The sequence below is a fragment of the Paramormyrops kingsleyae genome, chromosome 18, assembly GCF_048594095.1.
Source record: "Paramormyrops kingsleyae isolate MSU_618 chromosome 18, PKINGS_0.4, whole genome shotgun sequence".
Classification (NCBI taxonomy): domain Eukaryota; kingdom Metazoa; phylum Chordata; class Actinopteri; order Osteoglossiformes; family Mormyridae; genus Paramormyrops; species Paramormyrops kingsleyae.
The window spans coordinates 20,836,859-20,860,459 of NC_132814.1; the positions used below are offsets into that span (position 1 = coordinate 20,836,859).

General features: G+C 48.3%; 1 protein-coding gene across 4 annotated transcripts in view; it reads left to right on the forward strand.

The window, feature by feature from the left end:
- The window catches only part of LOC111837102 (signal peptide, CUB domain, EGF-like 3), a 55,292-nt gene that overhangs the window by 25,725 nt on the left and 5,966 nt on the right, over positions 1-23,601 (forward strand). The window contains exons 5-14 of one of the 4 annotated variants that reach the window (XM_023798916.2): positions 1,283-1,408; positions 3,082-3,198; positions 8,438-8,485; positions 9,044-9,091; positions 11,679-11,795; positions 13,083-13,205; positions 21,277-21,393; positions 22,990-23,112; positions 23,290-23,406; positions 23,495-23,590. In XM_023798916.2, coding sequence (XP_023654684.2) covers positions 1,283-1,408; positions 3,082-3,198; positions 8,438-8,485; positions 9,044-9,091; positions 11,679-11,795; positions 13,083-13,205; positions 21,277-21,393; positions 22,990-23,112; positions 23,290-23,406; positions 23,495-23,590 — 1,032 coding nt within the window. The remainder of the gene's footprint in view (positions 1-1,282; positions 1,409-3,081; positions 3,199-8,437; positions 8,486-9,043; positions 9,092-11,678; positions 11,796-13,082; positions 13,206-21,276; positions 21,394-22,989; positions 23,113-23,289; positions 23,407-23,494; positions 23,591-23,601) is intronic. The other 3 variants (XM_023798917.2, XM_023798918.2, XM_023798920.2) reach the window with 3 other exon arrangements.

The following is a 23,601-nucleotide window of genomic DNA, read 5'->3' on the forward strand; positions in this document are numbered from 1 at the left end:
TGATGGGGGGGCAAACGGCGCCCTCTGCAGGGACGAGCCGTGAGGGTTTCCATCTCGCAGGAAATGTAGCGGGAGAAACCACAGTATGTGGAAACATCTCTCCAAACCCCCCAGATCCAGAGCCGCCCCTCCGGTGGTTTTATGCTAATAGGGTGTAGGCTCGGCCCCGCCCGGTGGCCAGAACCATGTCTGTCTGTGACAGTGTGCTTGCTAGCTGGAGCGCGTTGTTGACCCGGGCTGATGGGGGCACTGGTGAGTTCCACGTGGGTCATCCCGATGTGTCCCGGGTCGGCTCCCGGGTCGGCTCCCGGGTCGGCTCCCGGTTCGGCTCCCGGGTCGGCTCCCGGGTCGGCTCCCGGGTCGGCTCCCGGATCGGCTCCCGGGTCGGCTCCCGGTTCGGCTCCCGGGTCGGCTCCCGGATCGGCTCCCGGTTCGGCTCCCGGATCGGCTGGCCTTGTCCGCCTCGCTCAGACATGCTCCTGTAGTGCTGCAGAGTTCCCTGGGCATGATGAGACATGCTCAGTGCGGCTCGCCATCCGACTGCCGGCGGGGTGACTGTGCGTCTGTCGACAGGGATGGAGCGTGTCTGTGCTGGGGGGCCGTCGGCGAGGGCGGTGTCTTAGCAGGAATTCAGTGTTTGTCAAGAGGCGGGGCAACCAGAGCTGGTGACCGGGCTGAGGCTGGAGACTGCTGGAGTGTGTGTGTGTGTGTGTATGTGTGTGTGTGTGGTCTAGATAATGTCCCCACAATGTGATAAATGCCCATATTTAATTTTTTTTTAAAACCTTTTTAGACCATAAGGGAAAACTGAATTTTCTAAAAATGTGACTGCAATCAAAACACAAAAAATGCATAAACTCTTGTATTGTGTTTGGTCACTTATGGTTATGGTTAGGGCTGGGTAGGGGTTAAGGTTGTCATTGTTAGCATTAGCATTTTTCCCATAGAAATGAATGAGCATCCCCTATGAATATTTATCATGTGATAAATTATTTTGGCATTGTGAGGACCTATTTTACCCCCACCCCACAAGGGTAAACTCGATTTCATAAAAATCTGTGACTGCAATCAAAAAACTGAAAATGGCATAAGTCTCGTATTTTGTTTGGTTACTAGTGGTTAAGGTTATTGCTGGGATGGGATTAAGGTTATTGCTGGGATTAGGGTTTTGGCCATAGAAATGAATGGAGAGTCCCCACCAAGATATTCATACTTAATCTGTGTGTGTGCCCATGTCCCTAACTGTCTGTCCCCATGTCCCCCTCACCCCTGTCGCCCTCAGAAGGACTCAAGTGCATGGACCGGAACCATGGCTGTGCCCACATCTGCCGGGAGACGCCCAAGGGCAGCGTGGCCTGCGAGTGCCGGCCGGGCTTCCAGCTCACCAAGAACCAGAAAGACTGCAAGCGTGAGTGAGCCTGAGCGCAGTGAGCCTGAGCGCAGTGAGACTGAGCGCAGTGAGTTGGGTCGCTCCAAACGGGGCCCGTATACAGTGCCAGCCAGACTGCGATCCTACTGCAGCTTCGTCACATAAACCAATAGATTCTGCATTAATGCTTTAATTGATAATGTCTGAAGGACGGAACTATCCCAGCAAACAGAACCCGTTTCCTACCAATACATAAAAAGGTTTACTTTTCTACAGCTTTACTAATTGGTTGTTTAAACCAATGGTGAATTAACCAGTCCTTAGTTATGGCCGTCCATTGAGTAATGGAGTCAGTCTTTATTGTCGTTTCAAAATATGCAGATATACAGTGAAATGAAATAGCATTTGTCCGAGACTAAAAACGCCTTTACGCATAACTCAACACCGCTCTATGGCTGAGAGGTGGGATTCGAACCCCCAACCCTGCAAGCCTTAGGCAACGCTCCTGCTTAATGGACCACTTCTTTAAAAAGACAGAAAAATATCACGTTGGGTCTGGTCGGTTTGCAAAGCTGTAAATGAGAATTTAAATTTAAAGGACATAATTTTTATTGTGAACAATGAGGTAATATTTTTGGTGGGGAAAATTGTGTGGTGAAAAAAGCCACGAGGGTTTACTTCATTTTATAAGGTCAGCGAGCATAAGCATTGGGTGAGAATCAGACCTGTTTGAAGGGCAGCACAGAGATCTCAATTCTGGGGTACTGTGGAGTTTTTCTGAAGTAACATTCTCCTCCCTGCTGCACAGTCTCCCAGCTGCTCCTTATACTGCCTGATCTGTACATCATACATCCCAGAATATTCACCCTCATCCTCATGAGTACAGTAGTTAGTACTATACCTATGCAAGTTCTGATTAATTTTTGTTGTATAAAAAATTATTACAAAAGCACAAATACATAGACCCCTAATCTTTCAGGTCTAACTTTGTGCTGAAAAAAGCCACCTTTGATCCAGTTGGGTTTGTTTTGGTGACGGCAGCGTAGTTAGGGAGGTCTACTCCCGCATCATCTGTCACCATGGCAACATTTACACATCCATAGCAAATCGTGGCTTTCGATTCTTATAGATGGAGCAAAATACGGACAAGCAAACCCGTCTGGTTTCAGCGTCTCAGGATTTCTCAGATATGGGTGTAGAGGTGGATGGAGAGGGTTGAAGTCTACTGTACAAACAAGGATAAACATTTTGGTGCAGGTGTTCCTATCCCATAATGCTTCTGCTTCATAAGCACCATGTGAGAAGTTAAGTTATCCCAGCGTTAAAGGTAATTGTTCAGTGTATTATATATTTTTAAGCTATAAGTATAATTTTGTCTAAATAGACTAAATAAATAGCTAGTGAGTAGAGTCAGAAGATGGTACCTACCTAGTTTGTTAGCAGAAAATATCGCTTCAGCATGTCCTAAATCAGGAACATGTTTATTTAATATTTGGTGAAGTGACTGTTTGTGGTCAACAGGGGGCCACAACCTGAAACCTAGGGGCCCCACACAAATGGGGTTGGTAAACACTGCGGCTGTGTCTGTGTTGGCAGAACCCCTATCAAGGTTTTGAATTAAAAGTATCTTTCGCCTCAAAGATGAACTGAATTATCCTCCCAATGAAGAGCATGCAGCTTCGGTCTCACACTCTTCCTTCCTTTCCCGTCAGTGACATGTAACTACGGCAACGGCGGCTGCCAGCACACGTGCGAGGACACGGACCAGGGACCCCGGTGTGGATGCCACATGAAGTTCGTCCTGCATTCTGACGGCAAGACCTGCGTAGGTGAGTGAGGAGATGTGGGGGGCTGGTGTGCTGTTTTTGGAGGGGGGGGGGGGGGGCTGATATACACAGAACCCTCAGTAACCCCCCCACCCCTATAGCTGTATTTCAATCTGTCATGTTTTCATTCCACTTTAATCATGTTCATGGGGTGAAACCCTGGTTCACACCAGCATAAATATTTTAGGATACCAGAATTAAGAGTCTGGTGTCTGAACTGAGAACTCGGAGGGTTTTCTGAGGCAAGCAGGGCAAAGCAAGACCATGCAGGACCCTGCAGGGTCAAATAGATTGAATCAGGACTATGCAGAATCATACATAAAGGGCCATGCAGGGCCAAACAGAAGCATTAAGGGTCAGGCTGCGACATCTTCTGAGATGTATGTGAAAATGGTCCCTGGCTCCACCCAGCTCTGGTCCAGGTCCTCTGGCTTCTGCTGCTCTTCTCTGCTGTTTTTGCTTGGCTGCCCTGGCTGCTGTTGTGCTTTGCTGTGGCCCCTCATGCCGCCCCCCCCCCCCTCTGTATTCAGTTACTCTCCCTTTACAGCCACAAGCATACAGGCCCCTGGCATCTCAAGTAATCAGGGAGGAATTTCTGCGCTGTGGGTGTAATCAATCAAGCAACCAATCAAACAATCAGTCAGGCAGTCAGTCAGCCAATCAGTGGGTTAATCAGTCAATCGGCCGTTCAGTCAGTCAAGTCAGTCAGTCGGTCAGCCTATGTACAGATTTTTAAGAGGTATTAGAACAGACAGCAACCAAATTCGCCAGCACGGTAAGAGGATTGTGGGTAAAAGTTGTGATTGGCCCACTTTCGGCCCTGTTCTGATGAGATCCAGCTGCGATCTCTGGCTCGGATGCTACCCCGTCGTTACTCAGGCATGCACACACACTGCGGGGCAGCGGTGAATCCGAGTGCCTGCCATGCAGACCGCAGAGCCCGTCGCCTGTCGCTCTGTTACCAGGCCTTCCGCCCCCCCCCCCCCCCCTCCCCGCGGCTGGGGTCTAACCACACCGGCTGAAGTAGCATGAATGGTGAATAAAACCACAATAAAACAAACAGGCCCCAAAAACAGCCTGATGGGAGAAAGATTGACATGGAAGGGGGGAGGGTGCACTGATCTGAGATCAGTCTGTCCAGCGTACATACATAGCTCTCAATATGACGTCCACCTGAGAACAACCTTATAACAACCTCAACCCCTACCCAGCCCTAACCTTAACCATAAGTTACCAAACAAAATACAAGACTTTTGATTGCAGTCACAGATTTTTATAAACAGGGATGGACATAACTGGTATGCAAGTAGGCATTCACCTTTAAGAACGATACGTGCGACAATCGATTGTGTGTAAAAGCACAAATGCGTACTTATTTTATGTGCATTTGCGCCGCTATGACATGAAAATACCTTGCATTTTAACCTGTATACCGCAAATGAAGTCGAGTTAGCATATAAAGATTAAAATGCATTATATTTTGTTTTCAAATCAGCACAAATGCACATAGAATAGGTACAGTATGCATTTACACTGTTACCACGATCGATTGTCACATATACCATTTTTATAGGTGATTGCGTACCAGTTATGTCTATCCCTGTTCATAAAACTGGGTTTCCCCTTGTGGGGACTGAAAAAGTGTCCCCACACAGTCAAAATAACAGGTTTTATCACATTATGGGGTCATTTGGGGGAGTGGGTGGGGGGGGGGTCTGCATGTGGCCGGGGGAGCCTGTGTCACAGTACGGGAGAGGTAGCCCTCGTTTTAATTTGGTTTTAGGTGGTGGTTCCCGGTTTAGTTCGATTTTAGGTGGTGGTTCCCGGTTTAGTTCGATTTTAGGTGGTGGTTCCCGGTTTAGTTCGATTTTAGGTGGTGGTTCCCGGTTTAGTTCGATTTTAGGTGGTGGTTCCCGGTTTAGTTCGATTTTAGGTGGTGGTTCCCGGTTTAGTTCGATTTTAGGTGGTGGTTCCCGGTTTAGTTCGATTTTAGGTGGTACTCCCTGTTACATGTCTTTAGTTACATGTGCCGTTTCAAACCTTTGCAGATGTTTCAGCCTTAATGTTTTTCAGACATGTAACGCCAGACTGGGGTGACTGAGGCTGAGTTTACACAGGTATAAGTCAAATGTAAAACACACGCAATTTGCACCGGCATCACACCTGGTCTCCATCTGAACACGGCGTTTACACGTGATGCTACACGCACACTCATGCAGGCACATGCTGTAGGGTAACTACACCATCACCGCTCCCTATCAGACTCCCCCTCCTCACGCTCAGGGCACTGACCTGCTTGTTTGTACATTCCCTCATAATGAATCAAAACAATGTGGAAGCATTCAGAGCAGCATACAGAGAGGAAGACTGCTCTGAACGTGCAATCATCAAGACACACACACACACACTCACACACACATGCAAATCAGGCACACACTCACAGACATCACAGACCATGCTCACGCACAGTCCACGTATTCATATCTTAAATTTATAGGGACTCTCCATTCATTTCTTTGGACATACAGTGGTACCTCAGAACTCGAACTTAATCTATTCAGACCTCGGGTTCGAATCCTAAAAAGTTTGAGTTCTGATTGAATTTTCCCCATAAGAAATAATGGAAAACCAATTAATTGGTTCCCGGCCCCCAAAAATTACATCTAAATATGTTTTTTTAGCATTTAAACACAAAATGAATAGGATAAAACAAGAAGAGCATTTTTTTTCTTAATGGCTTCCAAAACGATAAAGAATGTACCCCAACACTAACCCTGTCCTGCCCTGATCTTCTGCTCCTTCCGTGTGCCACGCCCCCTCGTTAACCTCGCGTGGAACCCCCATGTGATCAGCTGTTTCTAGTTGTCATTAGTCCTCTGTATTTAGTCCGCGTTTCAGTTTTTTCCTTAATCCGGTCATTGTAACTTCATTGTGTTGTTCTGCCTGTTGTCAGTTAAACCCCGTGTTTCCCGATGGCTTGAGTCCTGTCCCTGCTTCCCCGTTCCCGGCTCGACAGATCGTGATAACCCCAAGCCACGCCCCAACACTGCGCCAACACTAGACTATGCCATGGAGTCCATTGTTTATTTTTATTATTACTCTGTATTTGTTAATTTGTTCATAAATCGCAAACTTTTAGGTTGTAACATTTGTACAACTATTACATAACTTTTTGGTGAGCAATGGCTACCGAAATGATATAAAGTACAGTGTATTACCTGATACAGTATTTTCAATAAAAAAGCACCATCACCAACAAACGATGCTATTACAGCGAATGCGAGGCGGAGACTGAAGCGTTACCCTTTGTTTCCGCTGAGAGACGTGCCGCGTGACTCATTTCCCCGCTCATACAAGTTATCTTAGGTCAGCGTTCACGGTTCGACTTCTGAGATTCAGATCGAGTTCTAGGTCATTTTTTTTTCGAACTGGTTGGTTCAACTTTTAAGAAATTCGAGTTCAAATGAGTTCGAGAACTGAGGTACCTCTATATTCCTATTTCCAACTATGACACCCTTAACCCCTACCCAGCCCTAACCTTAACCATAAGTAGCCAAACAAAACACAAAACTTTTGGCATTTTTAGTTCTTTGATCGCATTACATAGCCAGGTTGAGTGCCTCTGAGGCTAGGGAATGTGTGCTGACAATCTGAAGGTTGTTGGTTCAAATCCTGTGAATGCCAGGAGTGATTGTACTCTTTTGGGCCCTTGAGCAAGGCCCTTAACCTGCAATTGCTTTGTTAATCTACATCCAGCCCTGCAAGGAGGTTCTCCAACTTCCAGGAAAATTTGGGGGTTGGTGGCAGGACTGGCACTGCAGCTACTGGAAAAAACTCACACTGGTCCATTCCATTCGGACTAGTGTGGTGCTGAGGTATCGCCCGTCCCACAGCTGCACTCAGGTTCTCATCCCTGAGGTGGCTTGTTGTGTGGTGGGTGCAGCAGCGTGCTGTATTAGTGCATGCTCCTTACCTCTCGTGATTACTTTTATAAAATTGAGGTCATCTTTATGGGAACTGCAAAAATGTCCCCACAAGGTAAAAAGTTACAGGTTTTTATCATATTGTGGGGAAATCTGGTCCCCATAAGGTAATAATTACAAAAACTCACAGACATCCTCACATGCACAGAGATTCACACACAGACTGTCAGGAGGCCAGCTATTCTGCTGAGATAATGGCTTTGCTGTGTGTGTGTGTGTGTGTGTGTGTGTGTGTGCGTGTGTCTCATGCAGGGTAGGGCCAATGTGCCGCTCCTCAGGTTCTAGCTGTGTGCTCCTGAGTTTATTTCCACAGTGACTGGGCAAAGGGTTAGAAAGGGAACATTAGCTTATCTGTGTGAAGGTGAAACCTGCTGTGAGATAGCAGAGAGTTTCATCCACCTGCAAACACGGTCATGTGATTCCCTGCAGCCTATGATCCCCCCACCCACCTCACCACCTGCTGCTCAGATAGACTGGGGGAAAATCCAGAACTTTCTGAGGAAAAGTCTGTCCTGAGCAGACGAAGGCCGAGGCCCTGCCCCCCCCATGTCAAACCAGTGGCACGCGAATGCTGCCCTGTCAGATAGGATTGTCACCGCCACCCCCCCACGGGCTCCTCTCCCTACCCACCCCTAAGCTCTGCTGCTTTGTGGCTGTGTGATGCACCGTATCTATAATTTGCCTTTGTCTGCTTCCCCACCTGCCCTGACCCCCTGCTTTCTGGGACCAAGAGACATTGCCTGTGTTTTTGCACCTATGTGCATGTGGCTGTGAGCATGTGCCTGTGTGTACTCGCGTGTGTCTGTGAGCATGTGCCTGTATGTGTGTGCCAGTGTGCATGACTTGTGTACTGACATGTATTCACGTGTGCCTGTGTGCTCACATGTACTCTTATGTGCCTGTGTTCATGTGCCTGTGTGCTTGTGTGTGTGTGTGTGTGCGTGCATGCCAGTGTGCCCCACATGTATCATGTGCACATGCTTCCATGTGTCCGGTTGTGTGTGTGCTCACATTTCTGCCCAATCCTACACACATACAACACAGCTTGCATCTGCGGGATGCAGGGAATGTCAAACAACTGGAAAATAGGGCATTAAGTGCCCTTAGGTGTGGCAGCTTGGTCCCTCTTGCCCTGCTCTGTGGGGGGGGGGGGGGGGGTCTTCAGGCGTCCTGTAGTTGTAGATGCTGCCTCCACCTGTGTCTTGGGGTCACTGTGAATTGTACGCACTAAAGTGTGTTTTTACACTGTGTGTGCGCAGGGGAAAGGACTGTGCAGCTGCTGGCCATGCCTCATCTCGTACCCAATGGTAAATATTTCTGCTCCTCTGGCTTGGGTGTATTCTTTAGCAGGGGTTGCCACGGTAACCCCTGGGATGCAGTGGCCTTTTCTTTCCAGCAGGGGTCCTCTCTCTGACATCACCTCTCTGCTCTTATAGTAAAAGCAAGGTGTGTGTGTGTGTGTGTGTGTGTGTGTGCGTGGGGGGGGGGGGGTTCACTTGGGGTTTTTCGATGGAGTGGGACTGTGTGACTGGGGGAATGCATCAGTATTGGGTGTGTCAGATGGGGGTGTGTCTTTGGGGGCGTTTCATGATGGGTGTGTCAGTAGGGGGTGTGTTTGTGGGGGCATGTCAGTGGGGCGTGTCATTAAGAGTGCGTTTTGGGGGTGTATCAGTGGGGGTGTGTTTGTGGGGGGTGTCATTAGGACTGGGTTTTGGGGGTGTGTCAGTGGGTGTGTGTGTCAGTGAGGGTATCAGTCGGGGGTATCAATGGTGGTACATTATCCTCTTAATGTCTGACACCAGAGCCTTCAGTCTGTCCCCACGCTTATGAAACACGGAGTGTGTGTGTGTGTTTTTTTTTTCCAGATTCACGAGCAAGAGGCTTGAAAACACAGGAGCAAGAGCACTTTGGGGGCAGGTTTCCTTTTAGGGCGGGATGTGCTGTCGCCGTTGTCCTAACCCGGGTTACGTGTGTGTGGCCGCTGCGGGTCGTGAGCTAATACCCCCACTCTGCTGGGCGTGAGGCGCGTCCCAAGCACGGGAGCGAACCCCACAGGCCATCACCCCTGGCTCCGCCTCCACGTGACCTTTCTTAGCACAAGGTCGTGATTATTAAGACGTGCGCTGAACGTGCAGGGATGACGTCAGAGCCGGGGCGGAGGGATCCGGTGTGACGCGCACTGGCATGCTAAACCTGCTTTTTACAGCCCTCTGTACAATGTTTACGTGCTTCATCCTTACACTCTGCCTACTGACTCCGAAACCCAAAGGCCGCCGATATGTATGGAAGCTGAGATCTGGTGGCTCGTCCAGCATAGATCTCAGCCTTATAGTCCAAAGGCTATACTTCCTGCCAGTGGATATCGGCAAAACTCCTCCCATCAGCTTCTCGAACAGGGTTCCCCAATTCCGGTCCTTGTGGGCCAGAATCCAACGCAGATTTTCCTGTTTAAACACACCTACTAAACCTGGTAATTAGCTGATTATGGTGTGGTTGAGCAGGGAAATGTGTAAACCGTGTTGGATTCTGTCCCGCAAGGACCGGAATTGGGGAACCTTGTTCTAGAAAGTGCAGTGCTGCTTTCTGGCTGGGGTGGACGTGCTGGTGGTCCCACCTAACCCGCTGTTTTGGGGCTGCTGCCCCCTTCAGGCTGGCTGTGTTTATTTGAAGCTGTAAATGACATAAAGAGGCCTGATGCCCGTCTTGCTCTCAGTGCGGCGTCATCGTTGCAGACGTGCTGTGACTGCGCTGCATCCCGCTGGGTGTCATTTGGATAAACCGCGTGCGCTGCTCAGTCACCTGTGTCGGGGGGGGGGGGGGGGGGGTTGTCACAGTTACAGCACAGGGGTGTCTGGATCCTGCCAATGACAGACTTGCGCCTTGACCAGGTCGGGGGTTTCAGATCCTATTCAACCAAACAAATCCTCAGGGTCCCAAAGGAAGTCGGATTCGTGGTCGATAGGGAAATCGGAGGGACCGGACATTTTGGGAGGCTCCACTCTGTAATATCGGGGGGGTGTGCGTTGGAGGCCCACACGGCTCCCCCTGCCCACCTGTCAGCCCAAACCCGCTCTGTCCTTGGCTCTGACCCGTGTCAGAGTCCCGGGGCGCGCTCCGGCAGCGTGTCCTCCACACTGTAGGGCTTCTGCAGGGTCCTCTGACGTTCCCGGTGGCCAAGTTGGTTTTCCGGGTGGTTCCGCTGAAATATGGGGCAGTTTTACTCTTACAGAAAGTGGAACCAGCTACCGGTCACTCAGCAGAAGGGGGGCAAATGGAGGGTATCATGCGTCGGACGGAGTGAGAACGTGTGACATTTTTTATTTTCACGTTACCATGGCAGCACTGTGTCCATGCTGTCAGTGGTGGGGGGGCTGTCTGCACCACCTTCAAACCAAATGTACAGGGGTGCTCCTCTCTCTTCAGCTCTGTTTTTAATTGGTTTAAACAGCTTAACTAATACTACTTACCAGACAATAACAAAGCTTTGTGTGTGTGTACCATCTCATTGACTGTGCTGTGTGTGTACCATCTCCCTGACCATGCTGTGTGTGTACTGTCTCCTTGACTGTGCTGTGTGTGTACCATCTTCCTGACTGTGCTGTGTGTGTACCATCTTCCTGACTGTGCTGTGTGTGTACCATCTCCCTGGCTGTGCTGTGTGTGTATCGTCTCCCTGACTACTCTGCGTGTGTACCGTCTGTCTAACTGTGTTGTGTGTGTACTGTTTCCCTGAGTGTGCTGTGTGTATGTACCATCTCCCTGACTGTGCTGTGTTGTGTGTGTACTGTACTGTCTCCTTGACTTTGCTGTGTGTGTGTACCATATCTCTGACTGTGCTGTGTGTGTCTACCATCTCCTTGGCTGTACTGTGTGTGTGTGTGTGTGTACCATCTCCCTGACCGTGCTGTGTTGTGTGTGCACTGTACTGTCTCCTTGACTTTGCTGTGTGTGTGTACCATATCTCTGACTGTGCTGTGTGTGTCTACCATCTCCTTGGCTGTGCTGTGTGTGTGTGTGTGTGTGTACCATCTCCCTGACTGTGCTGTGTTGTGTGTGCACTGTACTGTCTCCTTGACTTTGCTGTGTGTGTGTACCATCTTCCTGACTGTGCTGTTGGTGTTCCATCTCCCTGACTGTGCTGTTTGTGTACCGTCTCCCTGACTGTGCTTTATGTGTACCATCTCCCTGGCTGTGCTGGCTGTATATTGTCTCCCTGACTGTGCTGTGTGTGGTATGTGTACATTCTGTCTGACTGTGCTGTGTGCATGTACCATCTCCCTGACTGTGCTGTGTGTACCCTCTGTCTGACTGTGTTACGTGCGTGTACCATCTACCATCTCTGACTGTGCTGTGTGTGTACTGTTTCCTTGACTGTGCTGTGTGTGTAACATCTCCCTGACTGTACTATGTGTACCATCTCCTTGACTGTGCTGCATGTGTACCCTCTGTCTGACTCTGCTGTATATGCTGTCTCCCTCAGTCTGCCCTTTCTTTCCACAGAAACCTGCGCGGTAAACAATGGCGGATGTGACAGTACATGTCATGATGCCACGACAGGGGTTCGCTGCAGCTGTCCTGTTGGCTTCATCCTGCAGCCCGACCGAAAGACCTGCAAAGGTGCCGTGCCTCCACCCTAAGAGCACCCATCCATTCATCTTCATCCCAGCCCTAAGGCCTTCTCCAATCATTTACTTTCTTACATAATAATATGAGTTATCCATCAATCGATCCATCCATCCATCCTTCGATCTATCCATCCATCCATCCATCCATCCATCTTCACAGGGGGCCTGGAGCATCTCTCAGGCAGCACAAGGCTGGGGTACACATGAGACAGGATGCCAGTCCATCACAGGGTATATGCAAATTTAGTCTTGCACTGGCAACTTGGACTGATCAAGGTGTATCTCCCTGCATGTCTTTGGACCCCGTGAGGAAGCCCGTGCGACACGGTGCACATGCACATGCACAATGACGGAGGAAGCGTGAGCCTGGAACCCTGGAGATGTGGGGTTCGAGTGCTACTCACCCCCAAGCCCTTCTAGCAATCCCACCATTCCTAAATCACACTGCTTTGCAAACACCCCCCTTTTAAAATAACACAGATGTTTGTAGCCAAGTTGTTTTGGCTAACAGAAGGATGTCTTCATTCATTACCGCCATGGAGTCCGATCCGTAAACAGCACAAAGACAGAGAGCACAAACAGGAACATGGGCCGAGTCTGCTTGGCTTGGGGGAGGGGCACGCCTGAGCTGGGGGGCCAGCTGCGGACGGGGATTAGCGCCCAGCATTTGGATAAACTGCCCTTTATTAGGAAACAGTTTTAGACAGGGCTGGCACGAGAAAACAGGCTCTGGCAAGGGCTGTCCAGCTCAGGGGGGGCTCTATTATTTTATTCCGCTTTTTATGTATTTATTTTAAACAGATGAGCTCTTCTGAGAGCCTGGGCTCGTTTACAACGGCGTTTCCAGCTTAATGAAAGCCAGGAACACGTTAGCCGTCAGCGCCGCCAAATCAAAGCCGCGGCCCGGTGACGGATCGGCCGGCTGACGGGGGCGGCGGAGCAGAAACTCCCGGGGTGGTGAGGAAGCAGCCTCATGCCATCGGGCCGGGCTTGCATGCGCGGGACAGATGCACAAACACTGTCTGCGGGCGGCTTGTCCTCGTAGGTGGATGAAGGCTGCTCCGGATGTCTTTTTTCGGAGGGGTACAGATATTTATTATTTCCTGTCAGCCCAAACACTCCATGTATTGCTGATCCTGGCTTGAACTGCAGCTTCAAAAGACCCACATCTTCACCTCCTACCCATGGCTGTGTGTCTGGGCCTCTCTGCACAAGAGTTTGCCAGTGTCCCATAATGCAGTGCGACTCAGCCGCCTCTCTCCTGTTGTCCAAAATGCAGATATCGACGAGTGCCGGCTGAACAATGGAGGGTGTGACCACGTATGCCGGAACACGGTGGGCAGCTTCGAGTGCAGCTGCAAGAAGGGCTACAAGCTGCTGACCAATGAGAGGAGCTGCCAGGGTAAGCCCGCCCCTTCCCTATCGCGGTTTGGCATGTCTGCATCTCCACCCCCTTTCACGCGAGCTGCAGGGTGATCCATTTGACCTTTGACCTTGCTAAGGGGAGCCCAGCAGGGGTCTGGAGGGCTGGTCACCTTCCGCTGGGAGTAAGAGGGGGAGGGCCCTGGCTCCAGCAGAGTGCGGAGTGAATGTCTAATTTGTTCAGCTTTGCATAAGACAGCTTGTTCAGCTACCCCCATGATTGGTGGCCACAAGCAGCACAGTGATTGGTGGCCACAAGCAGCACAGTGATTGGTGGCCACGAGCCATGAGCCACTTATCTGTCAGTCCTGGGTAAGATCCAAAGTTGCTATTTCAGGAGCTTTGGGCTCCACGTCTGTTAATAAGAAGTGTTTTAATAAAATCCCCCATTCCAGCACCCAAATCCCTGTGCTGACTGTTGTTGGCTGGTGTCTCACAGGAAAAAGAAACCTTGTCATGTATGGAGGCAATTAATTAACCTCACAGTTGGAAACCAGAGGCATGGACCGGCCTGTCACCCCGGGTCCCTCTGGCATTCAGTCATGCAAGCTAGGGCACTGAAGAGCGGGGGAGGCATTGGTGCACCTTCCTGTGCGTCTGTGTCTCCATGGTTACAGGGAGTCCAGCGATCAGGGCTGCTCGGTCAAATGAGGAGTGGTCCAGCCCATGGAAGTGCGCGTGGGCGTCCCTGTGCTGCCCCACCCTGCCCCGCCCCTCCCCCGCTCCCCATATTTATCAGATCGAGCCTCTTCCTCTGAAATGGAGGGGGGGGGGCACCTAGATAAAGCTGCAGATTTGTTTATTCGCGCTGTGTAAACAGCGGCCCCAGTCGCCAGGGCCTGACCGTGACCCGGCTGAGGCCCCTGAGGAGGGTTACAAAAAGGAATGGGTTCGAGTGACGGTCTGGGTCGGCAGAAGGTGGTGACGTCTTATCGGCACCGTGCAGAGGAGCCTGATGAGTTGTACTGATGGGCCACTGGGTGCTTCGGGGGGATGTTCTTGCTGCTGCCAGAGCCCCCGTGGCATCTCGCACGTACGGGGGCCCCTGCCGGGCACACCTGCAGCACCCCGAGGGCATAACGCCCACCTTGTTGTCTGTCGCTGGTCCCCCTCTTCTGCGTTCCGCTGTCAGAATTCGACCAAAAGCTAGACTGCACTGATGCAGTGTATGTGACCCCAGTGCCGTATGAGCCCATCAAGCTGCGGAGGGGGCTTACAGATGCAGAGATCTGGTGCAGTGAATAAGCAAACCAGTGACACTGACTACTATACAGTGGATTCGGGCATTGTGTGGGTCCTGCCCCCTGGTGGCCATATCAGGTCACATCCAGGAACTTGCTTGTATATTTAACAGACATTTTTTCATTCAAAGTGACATACATTTAAACCCAGTGGTCCAATTCAATTCAGTTTATTTACATAGTGCATTTTCCCAACATTGCATTGTCTCAAAGTGCTTTACATTTACTCGGGCCGAAGCCCCCAGAGCGCCAGCCAGAGGCGATAGCAGTGAGGAAACACTCCCTAGTAGGAAAAAAACCATGCAAATGCAGGCGTGAGGAATCCCTGAGCACCAGCATTCCAACAACACAGGGGACACTGGAAGCCAGAGTCACAGCACTGGGGGGGGGGGGGGGCAGGGATGAGGAATCCCTCAGCACCAGGCTGAGCACCGGCACTCCAACAGCACAGGGGGCCAGTTCATCCCCAACAAACTCTATACTCTATATAACCCTAAATGAGGGTGAGAACTTGCTATCCAGCTCTCAGCATTGTCACCATATGCTAAATATGTGAATTTTTAGCTTTGACTTACAACCCTGTTTCCAAAAAAGTGGTGACTCTAAGTAAAACGTAAATAAAAATATAAAGCAATGATTTGCAAAACATAAAAACCCAAATTTAATTGACAACAGAACAAAGACAACATATGTTGAAACTGAGAAATGTTATTGTTTTTTGACAAATACATGCACTTTTGAATTTGATGCCAGCAACACGTCTCAGAAAAGTTGGCAGAGGGGCAACAAAACACTGAAAAAGTTGTGTTGTGCTAAAACAAAGTACCTGGTTGAATATCTCGCAACTATTTAGGTTAATTTGCAACAGCTCAGTAAGATGATTGTGTATAAGAAGAGCCGCCCAGAGAGGCGGAGTCTCTGTGCAGTGAAGATGGGTTCACCAATCAGTGATAGACTGCGTGGGCAAATATTACAGCAATTTAAGAATAATATTCCTCAACATAATGTTGCAAATTTCCTAATTTAATCTACGGTACATAGTATCATGAAAAGATTCAGAGAGTCCGAGCTCATTTAAGATGGACTGAGGCAAAATGGAAAATTGCCCTGTGGTCTGATGAATCAAAATCTCAAATTCTTTTTGGAAATAATGGATGCTGAGTCCTCCGGGCTATCATGACACAAAAAATTTGGCGCATCATGAAACGAAAATTTTGGAGCATTGTGAAATGAAAAATACGACAAAGGAGACCCTGAACTGTTGAGCAGTTGAAATCCTATATCGGGCAAGAATGGGGCAACATTTCACTTTCAAAACTGCAGCAACTGGTCTCCTCATTTTGCAGAGAGCTGATGCAACGCAGAGGTAAACATGCCCCTGTCCCAACTTATTTGAAATGTGCTGCTGGCATCAAATTAAATCGGGCATATATTTGTTGTAAAACAATAAAATTTCTCATTTTCAACACTTGATATGTTGTCTTTGTAGTATTTTCAGTTAGATATGGGTTTATATGATTTGCAAATCATTGCATTCTGTTTTTATTTACATTTTACATCCCAACTTTTTTGGAAGCGGGGTTGTAAATGTCGGGAGTGAGTCTGAATCTAGCTCCTTTGCTGGTAGACTATTCCATAACGTTAGGGCTCTGTAACAGGATGCTCTGCAGCCAAATGACAATCATTCCACCCTGGACACTGCCAGGTATCCCGCCCCTTGAGAGTGAAGCGGACGAGGGTGGGTATATGGAACCGGTAAACTGCTAATTTGCTCAGGTGCTAGACGATTCAGTGCGTTATACAGCGCTCACAGTCTTGGGATGTTTGCTTACTTCAGTAAAAATATTGCAAATGTATTGGTTTTATAACAATAATCACTGCTTTCTTCATTTCTTTAGAAAAATATATGTCACAGTAGAAACGACCAGTAGTATTAAGCAAAACATTCATTTCAAGTAGTAATACATTTAAACCCAAATTGTAGTTCTAAAAGGGCTGTTCTGAGTTAAAAAGTTCATTGACGAGCGGTCTCATTGGGTGCTTTTTAATTAGTAACACATTTGCAACAACATAAAACACCAAACATTTGTATTTAGTTTCCCTTTGGGAGCTAATGACTACAATAGCAATCAATAGCAAAATGGGAAGAACAGAACTTAATGAGTCAGTCAAAAAGATGAAGACAATAAAAAGAAAATAAATGTGCAGAAGATATGTGCAAATATGGTAAACATTGATTGTCTATGTATTATTGTTATGAAACTAATAAATTGGCAACATTTTTACAGAATTAAGCAAGTGTCCCAAGACTTTCTGTGAGCGCTGTAGGTAAGCAGTAGCGCCTTGTGGTCGATACGAGACCTAACCGGAAGCCAGTGGAGTGAGACCAGTGCAGGATGGATATGCACGTGTTTCCTCGTTAGGACTCATGCTGCAGCATTCTGCCCGAACTGGAGCTTGTTTATGTAGCGGCACACCCAACCAACAGGGTGTTGCAATAGTCCAGTGCAAAAGTTACAAAGGCGTGTATTAACTTCTCTGCATCCTGAAGAGAGAGCATTGTTCGAAATTTTGCAATATTACTCAGATGGAAGGAAGCTGTTCTGACTGTGTTATTTGTGTGAGCATCCAGAGACACGGCTGAGTCAATAGTGACACCAAAGCTTTTAACCCCTGTGCTTACATTGACGAGGCCATCGAGCTTTATACAATCAGCATCACCCGGGGCTGTCCTTGGGCCCAGTAGTAACACCAATGATCTGTCAGGATTTAACATAAGGAAGCTACTGGCCACCCAGCTCCTAACTTCAGCCAATCATCACTCAGTCTTTGACAGCTGAGGCAACTCATCTCTTTCAATGGATATGTACAGCTTAGTGTGGTCTGTATAACAATGAAAACTCACACTATGTTTCCTAATAATATCACTAAGGGGCAGCATGTACAAGTTGAATAGTATTGGGCCCAGGACAGAACCTTGTGGGACACCATACCTCACTCTCGTGGAATCAGAGGATTTATTGTTCATTGTTACCCTCAGTTATTTATGAGCGGAACCAGGACAGCGCCTGCCCTTTAACACCAAGCAAAAACTCTAGCCTTACCAATTAAATTTCATGGTCAACAGTATCAAATGCTGCACTTAGATCCGGTGGAACCAGCAGGGAAATGCACCCATCATCAGCAGCCATAAGCAAGTCTTTCATGACTCTAATTAGTACAGTTTCACTGCTGTGATTTAGTCTAAACACTTCATTAATGTTCTTTTGCAAGAACAGAGAGCTGCTTTTTCTAAGATTTTGAAAATAAATACAAGGTTAGAAATAGGTTCAGAATCACTTGGCTGACCTTGGGATTTGAACCAGTGACCTTCTGTACATGAGCACAGCATTCTAATCCACCCCTGGTTCAGCCCCCATTCCCTTTGAGGACTGTCTGACCACTGGCCATAAGGCACCTCATGTTGATGTCTGAGCAGAAATATCTAGAAATAAGGAACGCTTGTTTTTGTTCCATCCAGGAAAACCTCAGACATGAAGTGAAATAGCCCCCATGCTAAGCGCCGTGTGTCAAACGCGACCCCCTCGGGCTTCCACTCGCCAAGCACTAATTCATGTCTCACAAGCCCTGGAAAGCTCAACGAGGAGAAATAAAGATATTTCTGTCTCACTAAATTGTGGAGTTCAGCTCTTGTTTAAGAAATTATACATAGGAGGAAAAGGGAGCCACACGTTTAGGGTGTGATCTCTAATTACGGTGCGAATGTGGGCTTAGAAGCGACGTGGAGGCTGTTATTATTCACTTACTTAGATCCTGGACGACTTACTATGCTTGCAGTTTTACTGTATAGGAAACTATTTGAAAAAATCTGGAAGTTTTGTAGAAAAACCATGAGCTAATGGATTTTTTTCATATACAAAATCAAACACGCTGGCACAGCAGGGAGAACTGGAGTGTGGTGTCCACTGAGTAATTGGTGTGAACTGGGGCAGGTAGACAATAAAGTCCACCGAGGATGAGGAGGACTGTTTGAAGAATGCAGATGGTGGCCTGGCAGTTAATAAAGAGCTCAGGATGTCGGAAGGACCACAGGAAGAAATGAGATGTTAAGTGTAAAAAGGAGCTGAGCATCTTCTTAGGTGGGAAAATATGGGTGTATTTAGCGAACCCATAAAAGGAACTGATACATCCATTCACCCTCCATCCATTCATCCATTTCCATACCGCTTTCCCAGTACAAGGGCACACTTAGAAAATATTCCTCACCAACATTACAGTATATTGCATTGCTGAAGGAAAGGATTAAAAAAGACTAAAAAATGTGGTGTGCATTCTGCTCATAAAGGGAACAGAGAATATGCATGAATATTGGGTGACAGAAGGATAGAAAATGAAAGAAATGTATATTTATTGATGTAGAGCAACCTTTTGACTGCAAGTATTGGTGGGCTGACATTGGAGGTGAGAGATAGCAATCATCAGAGGGGAACAGGAGAGCTGAAGAAAATGGTGTATTATAATCTGAAAGTGGAGCTCAAGATGGTTGGGATACATTCAGCAGAAGGTGTCTGAGGGATACTATCTCTGTAATTAATGCTGAAGTGCTGAGAGAACCTAGGCTGAGACTGGAGCAAATATGGATGGTGCTGGAAACAGAGCCTTAGGGAACCCCGAGCGGAAAGAACGAGCAGTATGAGTGTGTTCAAGAATCCTCCCCAGGGCCGAGTGCTTTAGTGTGCATCATCCCTCTGTAGTAAGCAGCCTGAGGGCCTTTAAACATTGTTTTTTGACTGCACCTCAAGAACATCCTGTCTGCTGCCTCCAACTAGCGCGGGGGTGTGGACTCACTGCAGTTGGGCAAGTCGGAAATGGGTCATCTGATAAAAGGACACTATCTGGGATTTGTGTGTGTATGTGCAGCCAGGGCTTGGATCCACAGCCATCATAGGATAAGGTTAGGGTTAGTCATCACAGGATAAGGTTAGGGTTAGTCATCATAGAATAAGGTTAAGGTTAGTTATCATAGGATAAGGTTAGGGTTAGTCATCACAGGATAAGGTTAGGGTTAGTCATCATAGAATAAGGTTAAGGTTAGTTATCATAAGATAAGGTTAGTGTTAGTCATCACAGGATAAGGTTAGGGTTAGTTATCATAGGATAAGGTTAGGGTTAGTCATCATAGAATAAGGTTAAGGTGAATTATCACAGGATAAGGTTAGGGTTAGTCATCATAGGATAAGGTTAGGGTTAGTCATTATAGGATAAGGTTAGGGTTAGTCATCATAAGATAAGGTTAGTGTTAGTCATCATAGGATAAGGTTAGGGTTAGTCATTATAGGATAAGGTTAGGGTTAGTCATCATAAGATAAGGTTAGTGTTAGTCATCATAGGATAAGGTTAGGGTTAGTCATCATAGGATAAGGTTAGGGTTAGTCATTATAGGATAAGGTTAGGGTTAGTCATCATAAGATAAGGTTAGGGTTAGTCATCATAAGATAAGGTTAGTGTTAGTCATCATAGGATAAGGTTAGGGTTAGTCATCATAAGATAAGGTTAGGGGTAGTCATCATAGGATAAGGTTAGGGGTAGTCATCATAGGATAAGGTTAGGGTTAGTCATTATAGGATAAGGTTAGGGTTAGTCATCATAGGATAAGGTTAGGGTTAGTCATCATAAGATAAGGTTAGGGTTAGTCATTATAGGATAAGGTTAGGGTTAGTCATCATAAGATAAGGTTAGGGTTAGTCATTATAGGATAAGGTTAGGGTTAGTCATCATAAGATAAGGTTAGTGTTAGTCATCACAGGATAAGGTTAGGGTTAGTTATCATAGGATAAGGTTAGGGTTAGTCATCATAGAATAAGGTTAAGGTGAATTATCACAGGATAAGGTTAGGGTTAGTCATCATAGGATAAGGTTAGGGTTAGTCATTATAGGATAAGGTTAGGGTTAGTCATCATAAGATAAGGTTAGGGTTAGTCATCATAGGATAAGGTTAGGGTTAGTCATCATAAGATAAGGTTAGTGTTAGTCATCATAGGATAAGGTTAGGGTTAGTCATCATAGGATAAGGTTAGGGTTAGTCATTATAGGATAAGGTTAGGGTTAGTCATCATAAGATAAGGTTAGGGTTAGTCATCATAAGATAAGGTTAGGGTTAGTCATCATAAGATAAGGTTAGTGTTAGTCATCATAGGATAAGGTTAGGGTTAGTCATCATAAGATAAGGTTAGGGGTAGTCATCATAGGATAAGGTTAGGGGTAGTCATCATAGGATAAGGTTAGGGTTAGTCATTATAGGATAAGGTTAGGGTTAGTCATCATAGGATAAGGTTAGGGTTAGTCATCATAAGATAAGGTTAGGGTTAGTCATTATAGGATAAGGTTAGGGTTAGTCATCATAAGATAAGGTTAGGGGTAGTCATCAAAAGACAGTACTACAGCCAAAAAAGGCAAAGGCAGTCCTACGTGAATTACTCAATGAATACAACACAAATCAATCTGCTGATGGATTGAATATGCCCCCAGAACTTGATGAATATAAATAAATACAGAGGGTAATCATCCATAAGGAGATGATCCTCATAGTGATATTTAATACGATCATCTTCATGAAGCAGCACTTCTTAGCCCTGGTCCACATCACCAGCTCCTTCCGTGAATCCTTTTGTCCGCCCACCCATAGACCATACATGGATTTACCTCAAAGTGTATATTTATATTGTATTCATTTAAGGAGATTCATAAGAACAGGATTAAGATTCTGAAGGTCATTTGCCTTTCTGGGGTTTGTCTTGCTTTTTTCCACAGATATCGATGAGTGTTCCTTTGACCGAGCCTGCGATCATTCCTGTGTCAACTCACCCGGGAGCTTCCAGTGCTTCTGCCACCGGGGCTACGTCCTGTACGGCCTGGCGCACTGCGGAGGTGAGCTGGCCTCCTACTACTCTGATTCAGCCTCAGCTATTCTCACACTGGGCTGGCTGAGGTGACGGTGGTACAGCTGAATGTGAGGGATAGGGACAGTGTCTCTCTGCCCAGCCACGTGAATTAGGGCAGTGTAACTTGTTGATGAGAGAGCTTCAGTGACTGAATGGCTTTGATGACGCTGTTCCTATGCCTGGGAATCCATGCGCTCTCTCCAGCGGACCCCAAGGCTGCATACTCCTTCCTTCTGTTATCCCGACGGTCCATAATTCCATGGCACCAGCTGTCATAAGTCACTGCCTTTTAATTGTCTCTTTAAATCAAGTAATTTCGTAGCCCAGTGCTTGGGGACGCCAGGGATGTGAGATCCTGTCCCCCAGCATCACTGGCCTGATGGTCTGGTTGGAGTGGTATATTGAGCAGCGAGCTCTCCTCTAGTCCTTCCTGCCCAAGTCATCCCTGTCCTCGCCCCTCTTGCCCTCGCCCCCCCCCACCCCCCGTCGCTGCCACCCTCTGGCAGAGATTAATGAGCCTGCCCACAGAAGGACGGGGCATGTCAGCAAGACTTCAGACACACCACCCCGGGGCTCCTCGATGGAACCTCAGCTGAAAGACGGGGGGGGGGGGGGACTGTCTTCTGCGTGCCCCTGAGGGCAGCTTCTCATCTCTCAGCCTGTAAAAACACGCTTTCGTAAGTGCAGAACTCTGGAAGGTGCAGAACATCAGTCAGATTACTATGGCTTAAATGAGGAAAAGGCAGCCCGCTGCCCCCCATCTGAGGCGTGTCAAGGGGCTTTGAGGAGGAATCTGGAGGGAGGCAGCGGACTGGCACCAGGTCCGGTGACTCAGGGCACCCTCAGCCCTGCTCTCATTAAGTTATTTTCTCTCTGGCTCCTGCTCTGTCCCATCTGGTTTAAGTGTGGTTATGCGGTTTGGTGCCGTGTTGAAAACCCATGTAATTTAGCCCGTTTCCCGAGTCCCGCCCTCTGGCCTGCGAGCGGCGTGGCCCGGCAGAGAGGAAGTGCGGTGTGGCTGTATCATGTGTCCCTGAGACCTCAAGCCCTCCGTCGGCCCCAAATGCAAAAACACACATCTGTCTCGCCCGTGACGCTTCAGCCGACGGGGGTTACTTGACCTCCCTGGGAAACTCTTCAGCCCCCCCATTTTGAGCTTTTAAATATTTACTTAAAGCCATGGCGTCCATCATATGCAGTATTATCTGCTGACCGGCTCATTCTGGACGTGTCCAGGTTGTGAGTGATCGGCGCACCATTCGGCGAGCCTCGGAATGAATCTGGGGTCCCGCTGGATGGAACAGATGGTTCCTGCTCTGCATTATCGGGCTGGCCTTGTGCTCCAGCCCCATGTGGCTGTCTGTCTGCTCAGGTGCATGCTGGGAGGTGTGGCGGGGGAGGGCCGTTCAGCTGCCGCTGGCGCCGCATGTTCTCTCTTCACGCAGGTTTGGCTGGCATCTGATTTAATTAATTACGCCTGATGACAAGTAAATATGGCAGGAAATGTGGGACATTTCAGGTCATCGGGCTGTGCAGCGCATGAAGGGGGTGCGACAGACCGTGTGTGTGTGTGTCTTTGCAGATATCGACGAGTGCAGCATCAACCGCGGCGGCTGTAAGTTCGGCTGCATCAACACGCTGGGCAGCTATGAGTGTACCTGCCCCCCCGGGTACAAGCTGCACTGGAACAGGAAGGACTGCATTGGTATGTGAGCAACCCCTTCGTGGCCGGAGTGGGTGTCCGCAGCCCACAGACCCTGACGCTTCTGGCCTTTCGAATGATTAACTGATGAGCGAATTGACTGTAGCAGACTACACCTTGTAATGACTTTTGTGTGTTTGCGTGTGTTTGCGTGTGTTTGCGTGTGCGTGCGCGATCCAGAGCAGGTGAAGTGCGTCTCCAGCTTGGTGTCCTCCAAGGCGACTCTGACGTGCAGCAAAGCTGGGAAGAAGGAGAGCTGCTTCCTGACCTGCGCCTCCAAAGCTCACTACCTGGCAGGTGGGATGGACTGCCCCCCCTATCCGGTGCCGCCCCGTTCCGCTCATAGGCGCCCCCTGCTGGCGCTGAGCTCCTGTTTGCATTACAGAGTCCGACAGCAGCTACAGTGTGAGCTGTGGGATCCCCGCGGTCCGCGGCAAAGCCCCCGGCAAGATTGACAGCGGCGCCAGCCCCACCTGCACCGGTACCGCTCCC